This window comes from Rutilus rutilus, assembly GCF_951802725.1.
Source record: "Rutilus rutilus genome assembly, chromosome: 17".
Lineage (NCBI taxonomy): Eukaryota > Metazoa > Chordata > Actinopteri > Cypriniformes > Leuciscidae > Rutilus > Rutilus rutilus.
The window spans coordinates 34,375,245-34,390,518 of record NC_140230.1 but is presented as its reverse complement, the minus strand read 5'-3'; the positions used below and the strand labels follow the sequence as shown (position 1 = coordinate 34,390,518).

The following is a 15,274-nucleotide window of genomic DNA, read 5'->3' as shown; positions in this document are numbered from 1 at the left end:
TGTCTTCACTGATGCGGATAATGGCGGCGAATACACAAACCTGCCAGACATAGCCAGGTGAGCGTGAACGCGCATGACGTCACGCCCAGTCGATTCCGACCCGAATCCCTCTTATTTATTTTACTGTACAGGATTATAGAGGCAATCGCAGTGATCATAGAAGGGCTCATTCAGCCCATCAGGCAATTTTTTAAGCATGTATGGGTTAGAAAAACAGGTATTTTTAACATGAAATGTTGCGCAATGCACCTTTAAGCACCATAAAACTATATATATATATATATATATATATATATATAGTATACACCCTGATTTGACATTCATAAAAATAACTTATTTTACTAATTAAAGTGTTAGTTTACTTTCCTCTTTCCGTGTTTCCCCCTCAACACCTTTTCAGAAACCAGTTTTCTTTAAGTTTCATTGGCACCAGTTTGACTACAGTTTATTTGTGACAGCGGTTTCTATTACAATAAAAACTCAAACAAAGCAGGTTTTACTGAAGATTTGTTTAATTTATGTTTAATAAACAGTTACAGTTAATGCACACACATTATTTGACTTGTATAACAGAGCCTCATGTAGTGCAAGAAACAACACAAATGTTCATGTAAACAGATATATTTGATTATAAATACAGTAACATGAAGAGACCCGTCCAAAACTGTATCCTGTAAATTGCAATAGTTGTCCTGAGTCTCTCCTACTCATTTTAACCAGATCATCACCTAAACTAGCTGGAAGCGTCTCATCCAGCGGGACTCACTCATGGAGAGCAGAAGCGTCCATAAAACAAAATGCTCTTGGTTGGATTGTGTCGGATGAAGAATAGGAAAGGATGGTCTGCGTTGAAGACCTGCGGGATGATCAAACACTCTAGCATTACAACAACGCCGGTGGCTGCAGCCGCTTCGGTTCCTTCCTCGTTGACTTCAACAAAGGCTTTATGGATCACCTTCGACACCACCAGGTCGTTGTTGGAGGACATGCCTGAAAGATTCACCTTTTTCTCATCAAAAACATCCTCCATTCCCATGCTGATCAGAAGACTCTTCATGTCATAGGTTTCCTCCATCTTGAATCTGGGCAGAGACACTTCAACCTCTTGTTGACTCATGATTTCTGGTTTGGTCCATTCCATGAGCTTCTCGTAGGTCAGTGCCTTTTCAAGCTGGATAATAAGAGAGACATGTCAGAGAAATAGTTGAAATAGTCAAAATGAAAACGGCTCCACAAGTAAACATCTGACTGGTCACGGCTGGCTAATTAAGCATTCAAATCACCTTCTGGAGGCCAGTGGTGTCGTCTTCCATCTCGTTAGGAAGGATGATCAACATACTGAGATTCTTCCCGACATACGGCAGCTCCAGAACCTGACTGTTGATCTCTGGGATGAAGGCCAGAGGAAACTGTGCCTTTTGATACATCATCTTTACTGGTTCAATTTGATTCTGCCAAACATCAATGGAAACACATTATAACCTTTCATATTTCATCATGACTGTTACAAATATTAGTAGAATAATATACAAAAGAGCATGAAATCTCACCTTGCTCAGCTTAAACTGCTCATCTCTGGTGGCTTCCTTTGGGAATTTCTTCTCCCAGTTTCCTTTGAAGTAGATGGCGTTCACCAAGACCAGTTTCGTCCTCTCATCGATGGCTCCCTGTGGCATCAAGTCCTTGATCTTCTCTAAAATACAAATGGACATTGTTCACTTTGAGCAGTGATTTGAACTGGTTGGTTTGATATTGTTACTATAAAGCTCAACTCAAGAAGCCATGAAGCCAAACATGGCCCTTGAAAAGACATTTTTGCTGAACCTAAAGTGCTGCAAAAAACATGAAATAACTTATATTTGTAAGAGTAAGTTTGAAATTGAGAATAAGTTTATGCTGGATTTCACCTTGTGTTTTTGTCTCCACCCATTGGTTGATGTTGACACGAGCAGCCTCTGATTGGTTCTCAAAGTCCACCTCCTCCAGTCCGGCTTCATAGTAGCTCATTGAGGAATTTCTGTAATACAGCAAACCGATTGAGGTGGAAGTGATATTAGAGTTGAGAACATTTCCAGAACCTCCAGTGAATAAACCGAGTCTTACCTCAACAAACTGGTAGGATTGGTCTCCGTAGAGACGGTTGGCGAGACTCAACACATACGGGACTCCTGGTTTGTTCAGATCACTCATGAACTTTTTGAAGCTGGAATGAATTTGGTCCTCAGGTTTTTGTCCGGTTACTGGAGGATTGTTAAAGCCCAGGACCTACACAGCATTATTATGGTAGAATTAATAAAGATAACCTCACTATTTTGATAACTTCAATAGCGTGAATGCACTACTTAAATACCCATTAGAATGAATAAAAAAATAAAAATGCACTAGAAAAGAGTGATTATAATAGTTGGCACTTTACTGTTTATACAATGTTGGAACTCAAATTACAAATATTGGGTCTCAGTCTGGAAACACAATTTACCGTCTGTGAATGAACTTTTAAATGTACTGTTGCTCACTGTTTAATGTTGTATTTCTCTGAATGTAAGTTCTTGGAAATATAGAAACTTGGAATATAATCACTCTTAGAAGAAAAGGTTCTATATAGAATATATAGGTTTCCATCAGTATAGAACCTTCCCATCATGGGATCATTTTATGGATCATTTTTAAAATCTGATTTCATTTTTTGAATTAAACAGGCCAGGAAATAATTAAACATTATTGTTATTAAAAATAACTTGTTAAACATTAAATTATTATGCAATCATTTAAGGAATTTCTCTTGTCCCTCTGTCTCAGTCTACTCTCTCGTCACCCACTTTTAAAAGTATATTGTGTGAGATCACCTTAATCATCTGATCTGCTGTGTTTCCTCTTGCACCGAGCGACACCATGGCCAGAGCCGAGGAGATGCTGACAGGAGAGAAGAACACATTTCCTGATGCGTTTCCTCCGCTGATCTTCTTGAACAGGTTGAGGGAGAACTGTGTGTTTGCTGCAGTCAAAGGCTCCATTTTCACAAGCTAGAAAGTAAGAGAGAGAGAGAGATGATCAGCATAACAATGTGAAAATAATTAAATCCCAAACACAGCATTGCTCAGTTCAGTTGTCACAAGGAAGAAACAGTCAATCAATGCTTTATCTCTCAAATGACATCAGTTTTCAGATCAGAACAGTAGTTAAACAGTTTGCATCATTATTCTAACCAACAGAGAAGTTAAATAAAAAGCATTACCTAGAGTATTCAGCAGGAACAATGAAGTTTCTCCGTGTGTCGGAGGTGAATGAATGATCTGCTGAGTGTCATTCTTATAAACGTTACCTCGCCCTGAAGAGCCCGTCCTCTAAACTAATCCAGCCCTTCTGTAAAACTAAAGGCTTGTTTGACAGGTGAAACTCGTCGCTTTGAATGTCGAAAGGAATGTAGATCCGCGATCCACAGAAACAAAAGCAAATATTGGCGTTCCAGGCTAATTGTTGCCAATAACATGGATGCAACATCTGTAATTTCCTTTCATTTTTAGTTCTGTAATAGACACATTTTATACAGATATCAAGCTGTCAGAGTGTAATACTAACAGAGAACGTTCTTTGACCAGGTTTCTCTTAAAGTTATAAACAAAAACATTCTTTAAGTAGGGTTAATCGAACTGTTCAAAGTAGGCTATATGGTCTTTAATAATATTCCCAAAAGACGGAAGTCACAAAAACATTAGTACTTAAACATCATTCATAGAACGTTTTTTTCTGAAACAGTTTTGGACATTAGTTTGAATTTTTTTAAATGTTAGCCTACTACGTGTTTCAGAAAGTTCAGTGAACATTCCAAAGTAATGTTCCGGTAATGTTTACAAAATTATAAAATAGAATGTATGCTCTACCAAAAAAAAAAAAAAAAAAAAACTTTTTAAAAACATTTAAAACTGGACGTTTTAAACGTCCAGAGATCATTCACAAATAACATGTTAATATCTTAATGGTTAGCAAAACATTCTAAGATAGGCTAATATTTTTGTTAGCTGGATGGAATAATGCTGAAATGCATTGGGGGTTCTTACAGTACTTCTCGGCCCCCCAAAAATAATATTTTTTTCATTTTCAGAATGTTGAATGATTTTCTATATTTCTATAGATCAATCTATATGGTTAAAAGCGCTATATAAATGAAGGTGATTTGACTTGACTTGACAGTAATAATCTACAATCTTACTTAATAGAATTTGATATAAACCAAGGAGTGTTAATCTGTGTCCTCATCATGCCATTTCCCATGATGCTTGGGGGAGAGCAAGTTGGACTGCATTTTTAACTGAATCTGATTATAACTTGCTGAAGCTGGAATGAATTTGGTCCTCAGGTTTTTCCTCTGGACATTTCTGTTTGCATCAACAATATCAGATTTAATCAGTTGAATCAGACGAACCCAAAGGATACATGCATCTCTAAATACAGCTGTTCATGCAACAGAACCTTGACAGAATGTTAGCTAAAGTTCTGAGAACGTTCCCTGTTAACTGGGTTAGTGTTTGATGTTTGATATCACAGGTTCGTGTTTAAAGTCTGTGTAGAGAGAATGGTGTCGTCTTAGCGGCCCCTAATTTAATAACAAATGACCGTTGCGACGGAAGTGAATCAATCAAATTAAACTAACTTTAGCTGGAAAATAACTTTATTAAAGAACCGCTATAAAGCCAAAACAATCTCTGTTACCTTAAATTATACGTTTATCTCTGTAAAGCTGCTTTGAAACACTCTACATTGTTAAAAGCACTATATAAATGAAGATGACTTGACTTGACTTTTTCAACAGAAAACATGACTCCCCCATTGGTGTATAATATTCTTGACTATCACGCACCACAGACGTAGGCTATAAGCTCCCACGGAGCAAGGCAGAAGACAACAAGAAGAATAGCTAACGTTATGGATGAGACTGAGGGAGTTAAAGATGTCGACATGACTGAGAATAGAGACATTCCTGATCACGCATGGTCATATATGAGAGAGATTATGTAATTGTCTACGTTAAAAAGGATTCCTGGCGAATGCATTGCTAATTGTGTCAACCTAAAAAGCACAAAGTGCTGGCTTTCAAGAATTCGCCGTTGAATTTAAGAAAGCACTTAAAGGTTGTGTTTGACAGTTAATGCCCAGTTTTTGAAGGGATTCGCAGGGGTTCAGATTTAGGAGCGGCTAAGGATTTTTCCCAACAATTTTGTTTCTCAGTGTTTGTATAAGGGATGTTGCCACATGTTGCTGGTGCTGATGACACACACATTAATATTCAGTCTTTAGGACAAATTGTTTAGGCCAGTGAATAGTCCATGTTGCCAATTTGAGCATACTGATTTAAGTAAATACTTTCCTTTTTTTTTAATGGAAATGTGTTCTCTGCTGTTCATTTCTCTATTAAGCGGTCATCTGAAACCTGACAGGTTGAGTCAGATAGTTTCCATATGCTGTAAAACCAGTAAATCAGGTGAAGTGTAAATTATGCTTGCATTCTAATTTTCATTCTGTTTGTACTTAAATAGAATTTACAGTATAACTCCATCAGCTTAGTCTTTTCTCTGCTTGTGTATTACATGGTAGTTGCTCAGCCTGGATACATTCATTAGCTAACAAAATTAGATTTGTAAGTTCTTTTGTATTAAAGCATCAATAGGATGTGAGGTCCAGCGCGACACTAAAACAGGTAGTAGCAATGGCTACTTTTTACTTAAGTAGAGGCCATATTTTTTTTTACTTTACCTTGAGTGAAAAAGTGTAGTGTACTTCAACTTTTACCAGAGTCTTTTTAAACATGAGTATCTGTACTTTTGCTTGAGTGAAGGATGTGTGCACGTTTGCCATCTCTGGCTATATAGGCTATCGAAATATAATGCTATAACCAACAAACAACATGATTATAGCTTGAGAGCTGTAATAGTAAAAACGTGCGAAACGTTTACGATAGAGTCCCACATGTAATACTCAGCTGTTGGCGTTTACACTGAAGTCTCACAGCAGACACGCCCCTTCAAACAGAGCGTTCAAATCAGAGGCTAACATCAGGGTAGGAAAAAGCACACAGGATTGAACTCAACACTTGCAATAAATAATGGGGAAGCATGAAAATGGTATGTGTGATGAATGTCATGTTTTAGAAACAGCAGAGCATGTATTTTTTAAATGTAACAAATATGATGATCAACAACCAGTGGAGCCATGTAATTGGAAAGTCATGTGACCAACTGATAATGGGAGTGTCATTAATTAAGTGGGGTTAAAACACCTGTTGTGTGTGTGTGTTCACATAGAAGAATGGGATGAGTGCTGGAGCACATATTTTGTTGACTGTGCAAACCTATACAAAATAAAACAACATGCAAGCTTCAAGGATAAACGTGTCACAGAAGCTTTTCCTGCACTAATGGTGCGTTCCAGGCAACCTGTAACCCGTGTTTTTCCAACCTTATACCCGTGAAAGTGCACTGGAACGACAGTCAAACTCGAACCATACAAAACCACAATGGCAGCCCCTACGGATGCAGTGTTTCTGCAGGCGGTACACGGTGAGAATACACTTTAGGACAATATAATGTTGCAGTCAAATTAATAATAATATAATAATAATAAATAAACAAGGAGTAAGCACCAAGGCGACAGAAATTATTAAAAATTAGATTAGATTAGATTAGATTAGATTAGATTAGATTCAACTTTATTGTCATTACACAAGTACAGGTACAAGGCAACGAAATGCAGTTTAGGTCTAACCAGAAGTGCAATAGCAGCAAGTGCAGGATATACAGTGGTTCCATAAGTGCAGAACATGGATATGTACTGAATAAATATAGAGTTGAATACTATTATAAACAAAAATTTACAGATAGATTGTCCTATGAATATAATATACAGATAACTATTACTGTGAACAGAGTTTACAGCTAGATATGTACTGAATATAATAATATACAGATGGCTATTACTATAAACAGAATGTTTACAGATAGATATGTACTGAATATAATATACAGATGGCTATTACTATAAACAGAATTTTACAGATAGATATGTACTATGAATATATATACAGATGGCTGTTACTATAAACAGAATGTGAGCATAATATACAGATGGCTATTACTATAAACAGAATTTAACAAATAGATATATGTATAAGTTAGGCTAATGAGCAGTATAACAATGGATTAAAGTAGTGCAAATAAAGTTTGGACAGAAGCTATCCGAGTGAAAGTGCAGTGGAAAGTAATTGCATATTACAGTTAAGGTACGATATTGCAATGTATATATAAACAGTCGGTACTGTAAATAAACAGTCGGCAGTGCAAATTGAGCATATTCCAGTCAAGGTAGTAGTGCAAGATGCATATGTAAACAGTTGTTACTGTAATAACAGTCAGCAGTGCAAATGAACATTATAGTATTGCAAATAACAAAATGGAGGCAGGTGTGAGGAGGGAGAGGAGAGTCAATCAGTATATGAGGGGAGTGGGATCAATGAGGGTTAGAGTTTAATAAAGAGACAGCTCTGGGGAAAAACTGTTCTTTAGTCTGCTGGTCCTGGTCCGGAGGCACCTGAAACGCCTGCCGGAGGGCAGGAGAGAAAACAGTCTGTGGGCTGGGTGAGAGGAGTCCTTAAGGATGCTGCGAGCTCGATGCAGACAGCGTTTCCTCTGGATGTGCTCGATGGCAGGTAGTGGAGTCCCAGTGATGCGCTGGGCGGTTTTCACCACCCGCTGCAGTGCCTTGCGCTCTGCAACAGAACAGCTCCCATACCACACTGTAGCACAGTTGGTCAGGATGCTTTCTATTGCACAGCGATAGAAGTTCACCAGGATAGTGGAGGAAAGCTGATTCTTCCTCAGTGTCCTCAGGAAGAAAAGGCGCTGGTGAGCCTTCTTGACCAGGCTGGAGGTGTTGGTTGTCCAGGTCATGTCCGCCGAGATGTGGATCCCCAGGAACTTGAAACTGGAGACACGCTCAACAGCCATTCCATTGATGTGGATGGTGTCGTGTGTGCCTCTTGACACTTTCCTGAAGTCCACGATGAGCTCCTTCGTTTTGGTGGTGTTGAGGAGCTGGTTATTTTCGGTGCACCATGTGGCCAGGTGCTTGATCTGAAATGTGCATAAGCCCCATAAGGTCCGCCATGCTGGTTTGTTTACATCTAGCTACCGCAATTCCTTGCGCTCAGGTAGTTTGGCGTGACTGGCCTGGGACGCTACGAAGTCGTGAGTCGTGGTTTGAAGTCGTGATTTACGTGCTCAAAACCCTGCCTGGAACGCAGCATAAGCTCTTTAGCTGTTTTTGGATTGTTTTTATGTGCTGCTACAAGTTAGTCAACAAAATTGTTTATTCGTGAACGTGAACGCGTCGACTTTGGATTCAAGGAAGAGGCCCTCATGCTTTGACCGGACGGAAAGGAAGCGCAGCGCTGACTGATGGAGATTCGCTCTGCTCTCGCTTGTTTTAATCAGAAGGATTATTGCACATTGGACTTTCAAAGCAACAGGACCGACATCTTTGGATATGTTTGCTGCTAACAATCATTGCACAATTGGATGTTCAAAGCAACAGGACCGACATCTTCGGATAAGTTTGATGCTGTTGAACCGGTAGGACATTGGTTTGTTACGTCTTTGCTTGTGTTCGCTGAATGATTTGAAAAGGTTTAGCAGTTTGTTTACGATTGAAGCAGCGCTGTTGGTGTGTTTAGTGAATTATTGTTTAGATTGGGCTTTTGTGAATCTATTGGAGTTGTGAGACATATCCGATGATATGCGTTGTTTTGGATTGTGTTTGCTTGTTGTGGGAAGCGTGCCGTATTTAGACGCGCTGAGGTGTGCGTACTTCAATCATGAGTGAGATTGAAACGGGTGCGGATGTTGAACCTGAACAGGACAAATGTAAAAGAAAAGTTCAACTCACAGCAAAGGCTTTGACTTATAAACTTGAGCAACTTCAGAAAGAACGAAAAAGAAATGTAAATGTGATTAAAAGTTCTATACCAGTCATCAAAGAACTCATGCTGAAAAATGAGAACATTTCAGCTGTACAGTCTGAACTTGAAACTTTGGTGCAAACTTTTAAAGAGACAGTCAAGCTTCATGATTCAGTGATCCCATTATTGCCTAGTGATGAACAGATCAAACAAAATGAGTGGTTCTCAAGCATTTATAAACCCAGTGATGCATTTATAAAAGAGACAAAGCAATGGATAAATGGAATTGAGATATCAAGTGATGATAACCAGGATCAACAGTCGAAAACAGTTGAATGCCCTTCAAATGAACAGAATATGTCTCAAGTTTCCATGCATAATCAAGACGATATAAACCCAAGTGACAGTGTTTCTAATGTTGGAAGTAAAGGATCAAGTCCACGTAGCTCTGCCACAAGACGTTCAACTACATCAACAACTTCTTCGGCCCGCATTAAGGCAGAGGCTGATATTGCGGCTTTGTTGGTACGTCAAAATTTAACGAAGGAAAAACATGCAATTGAAGAAAAGGAACAGAACTTAAGAGGATTTTGAGTTGTGAATGGAGATTGCTGCAACACTGGCAAGTCAAATGGACTCATTGTGGAGATTAGAACTGTGCAGCTCCAGGACCGAGTTGGACCTGAGAAACCCTGTTCTAGAGGGTTGAGAGTGGAAACATTCCTGAGGAACAAGAATTGGGTGTTTGGACCTCAGTTTCTTCTTTTACCTGAACAGGAGTGGCCAGTTAATCCTATTGACCAGGGGGAATGTTCACCAGATGATCCAGAGATAAAAGCAAGTGTCACAGTCAATGCTGTACAAATAGAAGAGAATATGGATGTTACAACATACTTCATTCAGTATTTCTCCTCTTGGACCCTTTTAAAGAGGAAGTCAGAAGACAAAATCACTGAGTATGTCTTTAATACAATCTTGCATGGACGAAAACCAACAAAGACAACATTTAAAAGAGGAAATGGAGAAAATCAAGGCACAATGTGGCAGAAGTGAGCTTTCTGTGGTAGAGCTAAAGAAAGCTGAATTAGAGGTAATTCGTTACTGCCAAAGAAAAAGATACTCTGATGAACTCTCAAGCTTGTAAAAGGGAAAAAATGTGAAAAAGAACAGTCACATTTATAAGCTCAATCCTATCCTTGAAGATGGTGTTTTAAGAGTTGGCGGACGTTTGAGTAGGGCGGTTATGCCTGAAGAGACAAAACATCCCACTATACTTGCTAAGGATTTTCACATCTCAGACATCATTCTTAAAGGGGTGGTTGATTGCTATTTCACTTTTTTCATTTTAAATACTGTGTAATGTTGCTGTTGGTGCATGAACAGTATCTGCAAAGTTGCTGCGCTGAAAGTTCAACGTAAGCGGAGATATTGTCTTTTAAAAATCAGGAAGTTTAATGCCTACAAAAACGACTCGAATGGGACTACAACGAGATACTTCCCGGGTTTTATACGTAACTAACCCATACATTTACATCAACCCTCCCTCCGGAACATGTTCTGCTGTCGAAGAGGAGGAGTTATAGTGGAGAGCTGTAGCCGTCAAAGTGTGTTATTTTCACCCAGCTGTCAGGTCTTCTGTGTTCAGGCTTCCTACAGACGCTGTAGTTCGTCAACAATGGTTCAAATTTATGTTTGATTATGTTCCTGACAATTACAATCGTAGTTTAGCTCTCTGTGCTGCGCATTTTACGGAAGACAGCTTCCAGAATCTACACGAGTTCAATGTCGGATTCAACAAGAAACTATTACTCCAACATGAAGCAGTTACAGCTTTAAAACCAGAGGCAGCAGTTGTTGGGCCACAACCTGCAAGTAAGATTTAATCATTTTAAATGTATTTGCCTGTATAATTTAAGACGTAATGTTTTAGTTTTATCAAGGATGTAAACAAATGCCAGTGCTGGCTTTAGCCACTTAGTATATGACAAACGCGTACAAACATTTTGGACCCGAATTTGTAATATGTACAAATTTTGTAAACGTATTTTCCATGTATACTTTATGACGTAATTTTTTTATTTGATCAAGAACGCAAACCAATGCCAAAGCTGTTTGGTTATAGTAGCTAGTTAGTTCGATGTTATTTTGTGTGTATAAGAAACGTGTACAAACTTCAAAAAAAAATCGCAACAGCAAACTTCAGCTGCTGTTATCACATGTACACCTAAAGAAAACGACAAACTGAGTAAACTAAGTTTTGTGAATAGTTAAACGGTTGTTCATTCTATCAATAAAACAATATCTTTTAAAAAAACGGTATTACTCAGTCATGTATTCAGTTTTAAATGTTTAATCAGGGGGAAACCGTATCTCAAAAGCTAACAAACAGCAGTAGCATTTTCAAGTAACAGCGTATGGAAATTCTTTGAGAGAATAATAATAAAAAAAAAAAAATTACCATTCAGATTTCAGAAACGTTTAGTAAGAGCCGTGTTTGCGGAGGTTCTGCTTGATTCTCTTAATCACCGCTCTCTGGGTCTGATTCTGGCTCAAACTGATGAGGCAATATTGACACCATTACATTTGACCGGGTCCTGTACTGTACTGACACTGTGTTATGGACTTTACAAGGACTCAGTACTGAAGAATTAATGTATTAAATGTGCAATTAAAAACGAAATGTGCAAACATTTATGATTGTTGTAAAGTGTGTGTGTGTGTGTATATGTATGCGCATGTATTTATTATTTTTTTTTAGCTGAACATACAGCGCCAGCAGAGGGTGCGCGGGGCATTACATCTTCATCTAAAAAAAACACACAAAAAAAAACAGATGCATCACCCATGTAGGCTATCCAGTAGGTGGTGGTAATACTCCTAAGGAGTGAGCAGCAAAATGCCTTTTATTTATAAATTGTGACAATTTTTGGTGTACAAATCATGCTAACATCATAAGTGCACCATAGGAAACATAAAAAATAAAATAAAACAATGCAGTTCATGACCCCTTTAAAATCTGGAACGCATGCACTCGTTGTGTCAACTTGCTTCCTGGTTCCTCTGTCTCAGTCTACTTTTGTGTGAGTGTGTGAGAATGTGTGCGTGAGGCTCAAAATGTGCTCTCAGTAGGGCCGTTAAGACCAGAGAGAGGTCCCAAGAGGGGATGAGGCGTGGCCGAGGAGGATTCAATCTCCTGGCACTTCTCAGGAACCTGATGATCAAGTCAAGTTTCCCCAGAGACTTACCGTGCTCTGCATCATGGATAGTTGCAACACACACTTTCAGGGTGGAGGGAGACAAGCTTAGCTCCAACCCGTCTTGCAAGAAAGAAAGCATGACATTGACAGGAAGAACACCAATCAATGAAGAGGTGCCACGTCAAAGCGTAAGCGATTTGTAGAGGGGGCTTTAGCTCAGTGATAGTGTCAGCTACCACTGGAGGTTGGCCACTTAAGTCCTCCGCGTCCCATCCAAAGACCACACGTGGAGGTTCCAGAGGTCTGGACATTGGTGCCACGTGGTACCCCGTTCCTGAGAAGCAACTGCATCCAGAAATGCACGGATGGAGAGGAGTCTTAAAAAAGACGCTCGCTGTCCACTTGCTCTTTTAGGGAAAAGTGCACTTTCACTGTCGAACCATCTAGGGGGACAGTTGCTGCACTTATCTGTGCAAAGGAATGCTCTTTCAGATGTGCAACCTCCACTGAAACATGCCGTCAATCCAACACTGAAACAGCTTCCCTCTTGTTCTGCAGATACTCGAACTAATGATTATAGCAGAGTCAAACTTGTCCACTCGGCTCCAAAATCTCTCGCCATTGTGCATTGGCTTGTTTTGTACCACTGGAAGGTAACTGGGCTCTCAGGTGAGATTCCAATACGTTAGTTCAGTCTGATGTAATGTAGAACGTGACTGACTGAGGGTTTTTCACTGACTGACACCCTACCATCATTAAACTGCCTATGATTGGTTTTTTAGCAACTTTTATACAGTAGTATTATGAAACAGGAATCTCAAATGGTAAAAATATAAAAGACAACATTTTAGCCAATAAAAAATTTAATTGAATGATTATATATGTAACAACATACAGTATACATCCTGATGTGACATTCATAAAAATAACTTATTTGACTAATTGAAGTGTTAGTTTACTTTCCTCTTTCTGTATTTCCCCCTCAACACCTTTTCAGAAACCAGTTTATTTTAAGGCACCAGTTTGACTATAGTTTATTTGTGACAGCAGTTTCTATTAAATTACAATAAAAACTCAAACAAAGCAGGTTTTATTGAAGATTTGTTTAGTTTCTGTTTAATATACAGGTACAGTTAATGTACACACATTATTTGACTTGTGTAACAGAGCCTCATGTAGTGCAAGAAACAACACAAATGTTCATGTAAACTGATAGATTTGATTGGATATACAGTAACATGAAGAGACCCGTCCAAAACTGTATCCTGTAAATTGCAATAGTTGTCCCGAGTCTCTCCTACTCATTTTAACCAAATCACCACCTAAACTAGCTGGAAGCGTCTCATGCAGCAGGACTCACTCATGGAGAGCAAAAGCGTCCATAAAACAAAATGGTCTTGGTTGGATTGTGTCGGATGAAGAAAAGGAAAGGATGGTCTGCATTGAAGACCTGCGGGATGATCAAACACCGTGTCATTACGACGACGCCAGTGGCTGCAGCCGCTTCGGTTCCTTCCTCGTTGACTTCAACAAAGGCTTTATGGATCACCTTCGACACCACCAGGTCATTGTTGGAGGACATTCCTGAAAGATTCACCTTTTTCTCATCAAAAACATCCTCCATTCCCATGCTGATCAGAAGACTCTTCATGTCGTATTTTTCCTCCATCTTGAATCTGGGCAGAGATATTTGAACCTCTTTTTGATGCATGACTTCTGGTTTGGTCCATTGCATGAGCTTCTCGTAGGTCAGTGCCTTTTCAAGCTGGATAATAAGAGAGACATGTCAGATGAATAGTTCAGTCAAAATGAAAACTGCTCCACAAGTAAACATCTGACTGGTCACGGCTGGCTAATCAAAGGGATCATGAACTGAGAATTAAATTTTTCCTTGATCTTTTGACAGTTAAGAGTTTGTTATACTATAAAAATACCCTGTACTGTAAGTTTCAAAACTCAAAACTTCCTTGTTATTTCCAAAAATGCTTTTATTGAAACCATGGCTAGAAAACGACAGGATCCAAAAATTTGAGACTTATGACGTCACAGGGCAGCGAAAGACCACCTTTGCAGAAGAATATCAACGCCCATGTCTACATCACAACATCTTTGGCGCCGCCCACTGGAGCATTAGTGAATATTGACATGAGAACTAGAAAAGATCAACACAGGATCAATACCACTACCTTCCAAATGATCCTAATGCTAGGATAGTGGGTTTCTTTTTTCAACAATGCGAATGTCTCAGCAGTGCATTATTTGTTTGTATTCGGTGAATTTCACTGTGGATTATTTGGTCAATTTCGGCGCAGGCTGTGCAAACAGACTTTTACAATATGGATCTGCCAGCAACGCCACAAACATATAAGGAATCATGTTTATTCTAATGTCTGATCTGTGATCAGTGATTTCTGATGTACAATTATTCAAGTTCAGACAGATTATCTCTCAAAATCGTTTAAAACTGTTTATGCATCAGTAAATCAAGCCAGTGACTAAACGATCAACTTCACGTCATTTCTCTTAGTAGGATGAAAATAATCTTATTTAAACTGTGATTAAATTATATACAGAAAGCGATCAAAGAACACTCCCATTCCAATCACCCAAGCTGTCATTACACAGCACAGGTTTAGCTGGATTCTTGCCAAAACTCATTATGAAATCAATGATTTTGCACAACAAAGCTTTTACTGTATTTACATCGTGTTTACATTGTTATTTGGTGAAAGCATTCGTGAGAGTTGCAATGATGAGAATCACTTCATCACTGCAATCTTTCATGTGATGGGAATAGATCTAAATATATTATCAATACTTTTCAACATTCATTAATCTTGATAGCTGTAATAGTAAAAACGTAGTAAACGATTTCGAGAGAGTTCCACATGTAATACTAGCTATTTCATATGCAAACATGTCAGCCAATTACAGCAGTGGGCTTTACACTGAAGTCTCACAACAGACACGCCCCTTCAAACAGAGCTTTCAAACCAGAGGCTAAAATCAGGCTTGGAAAATGCCTTTTATTTCTCAATTATGAAAAAAAAAAAGTAAAAATCATACTAACATTATAAGGGCACCCCAGGAAACATTATAAAATAATAAAATAATCCAGTTCATGACCCTT

At 38.7% G+C, this 15,274-nt stretch overlaps 2 protein-coding genes across 5 annotated transcripts in view; both read right to left on the bottom strand.

The window, feature by feature from the left end:
• LOC311275948 (leukocyte elastase inhibitor-like) overlaps positions 1-15,274 on the bottom strand; it is a 174,873-nt gene that overhangs the window by 125,251 nt on the left and 34,348 nt on the right. For 3 of the 4 annotated variants that reach the window (XM_084385308.1, XM_084385307.1, XM_084385306.1), the window contains exon 8: positions 12,994-13,909. The exons of the other annotated variant lie outside the window; for it this stretch is intronic. In XM_084385308.1, the coding sequence (XP_084241434.1) occupies positions 13,505-13,909 (405 nt within the window). In that variant the 3' untranslated portion in view covers positions 12,994-13,504. Of the gene's footprint in view, positions 1-12,993; positions 13,910-15,274 lie in introns of those variants that run through there. 4 annotated transcript variants of the gene reach the window in all.
• On the bottom strand, positions 644-3,022 carry LOC311276150 (leukocyte elastase inhibitor-like). The gene is made up of 5 exons (XM_084385688.1): positions 2,847-3,022; positions 1,908-2,265; positions 1,551-1,693; positions 1,284-1,451; positions 644-1,171 (listed from the first exon to the last, which is right to left on the bottom strand). The coding sequence occupies exons 1-5, from the start codon at positions 3,012-3,014 to the stop codon at positions 767-769; spliced, it is 1,242 nt and encodes a 413-aa protein (XP_084241814.1). The 5' UTR covers positions 3,015-3,022; the 3' UTR covers positions 644-766.

What these genes read in the sequence shown, in the direction of transcription:
- LOC311276150 (XM_084385688.1), bottom strand. Translation starts at nt 3,014, where the DNA reads ATGGAGCCTTTGACTGCAGCAAACACACAGTTCTCCCTCAACCTGTTC. An exon ending in CAGCAGATCAGATGATTAAG is followed by an intron (nt 2,266 to 2,846) that starts GTGATCTCACAC and finishes AATGCTGTGTAG; the next exon opens with GTCCTGGGCTTTAACAATCC. An exon ending in AGCAGTTTAAGCTGAGCAAG is followed by an intron (nt 1,452 to 1,550) that starts GTGAGATTTCAT and finishes GATGTTTGGCAG; the next exon opens with AATCAAATTGAACCAGTAAA.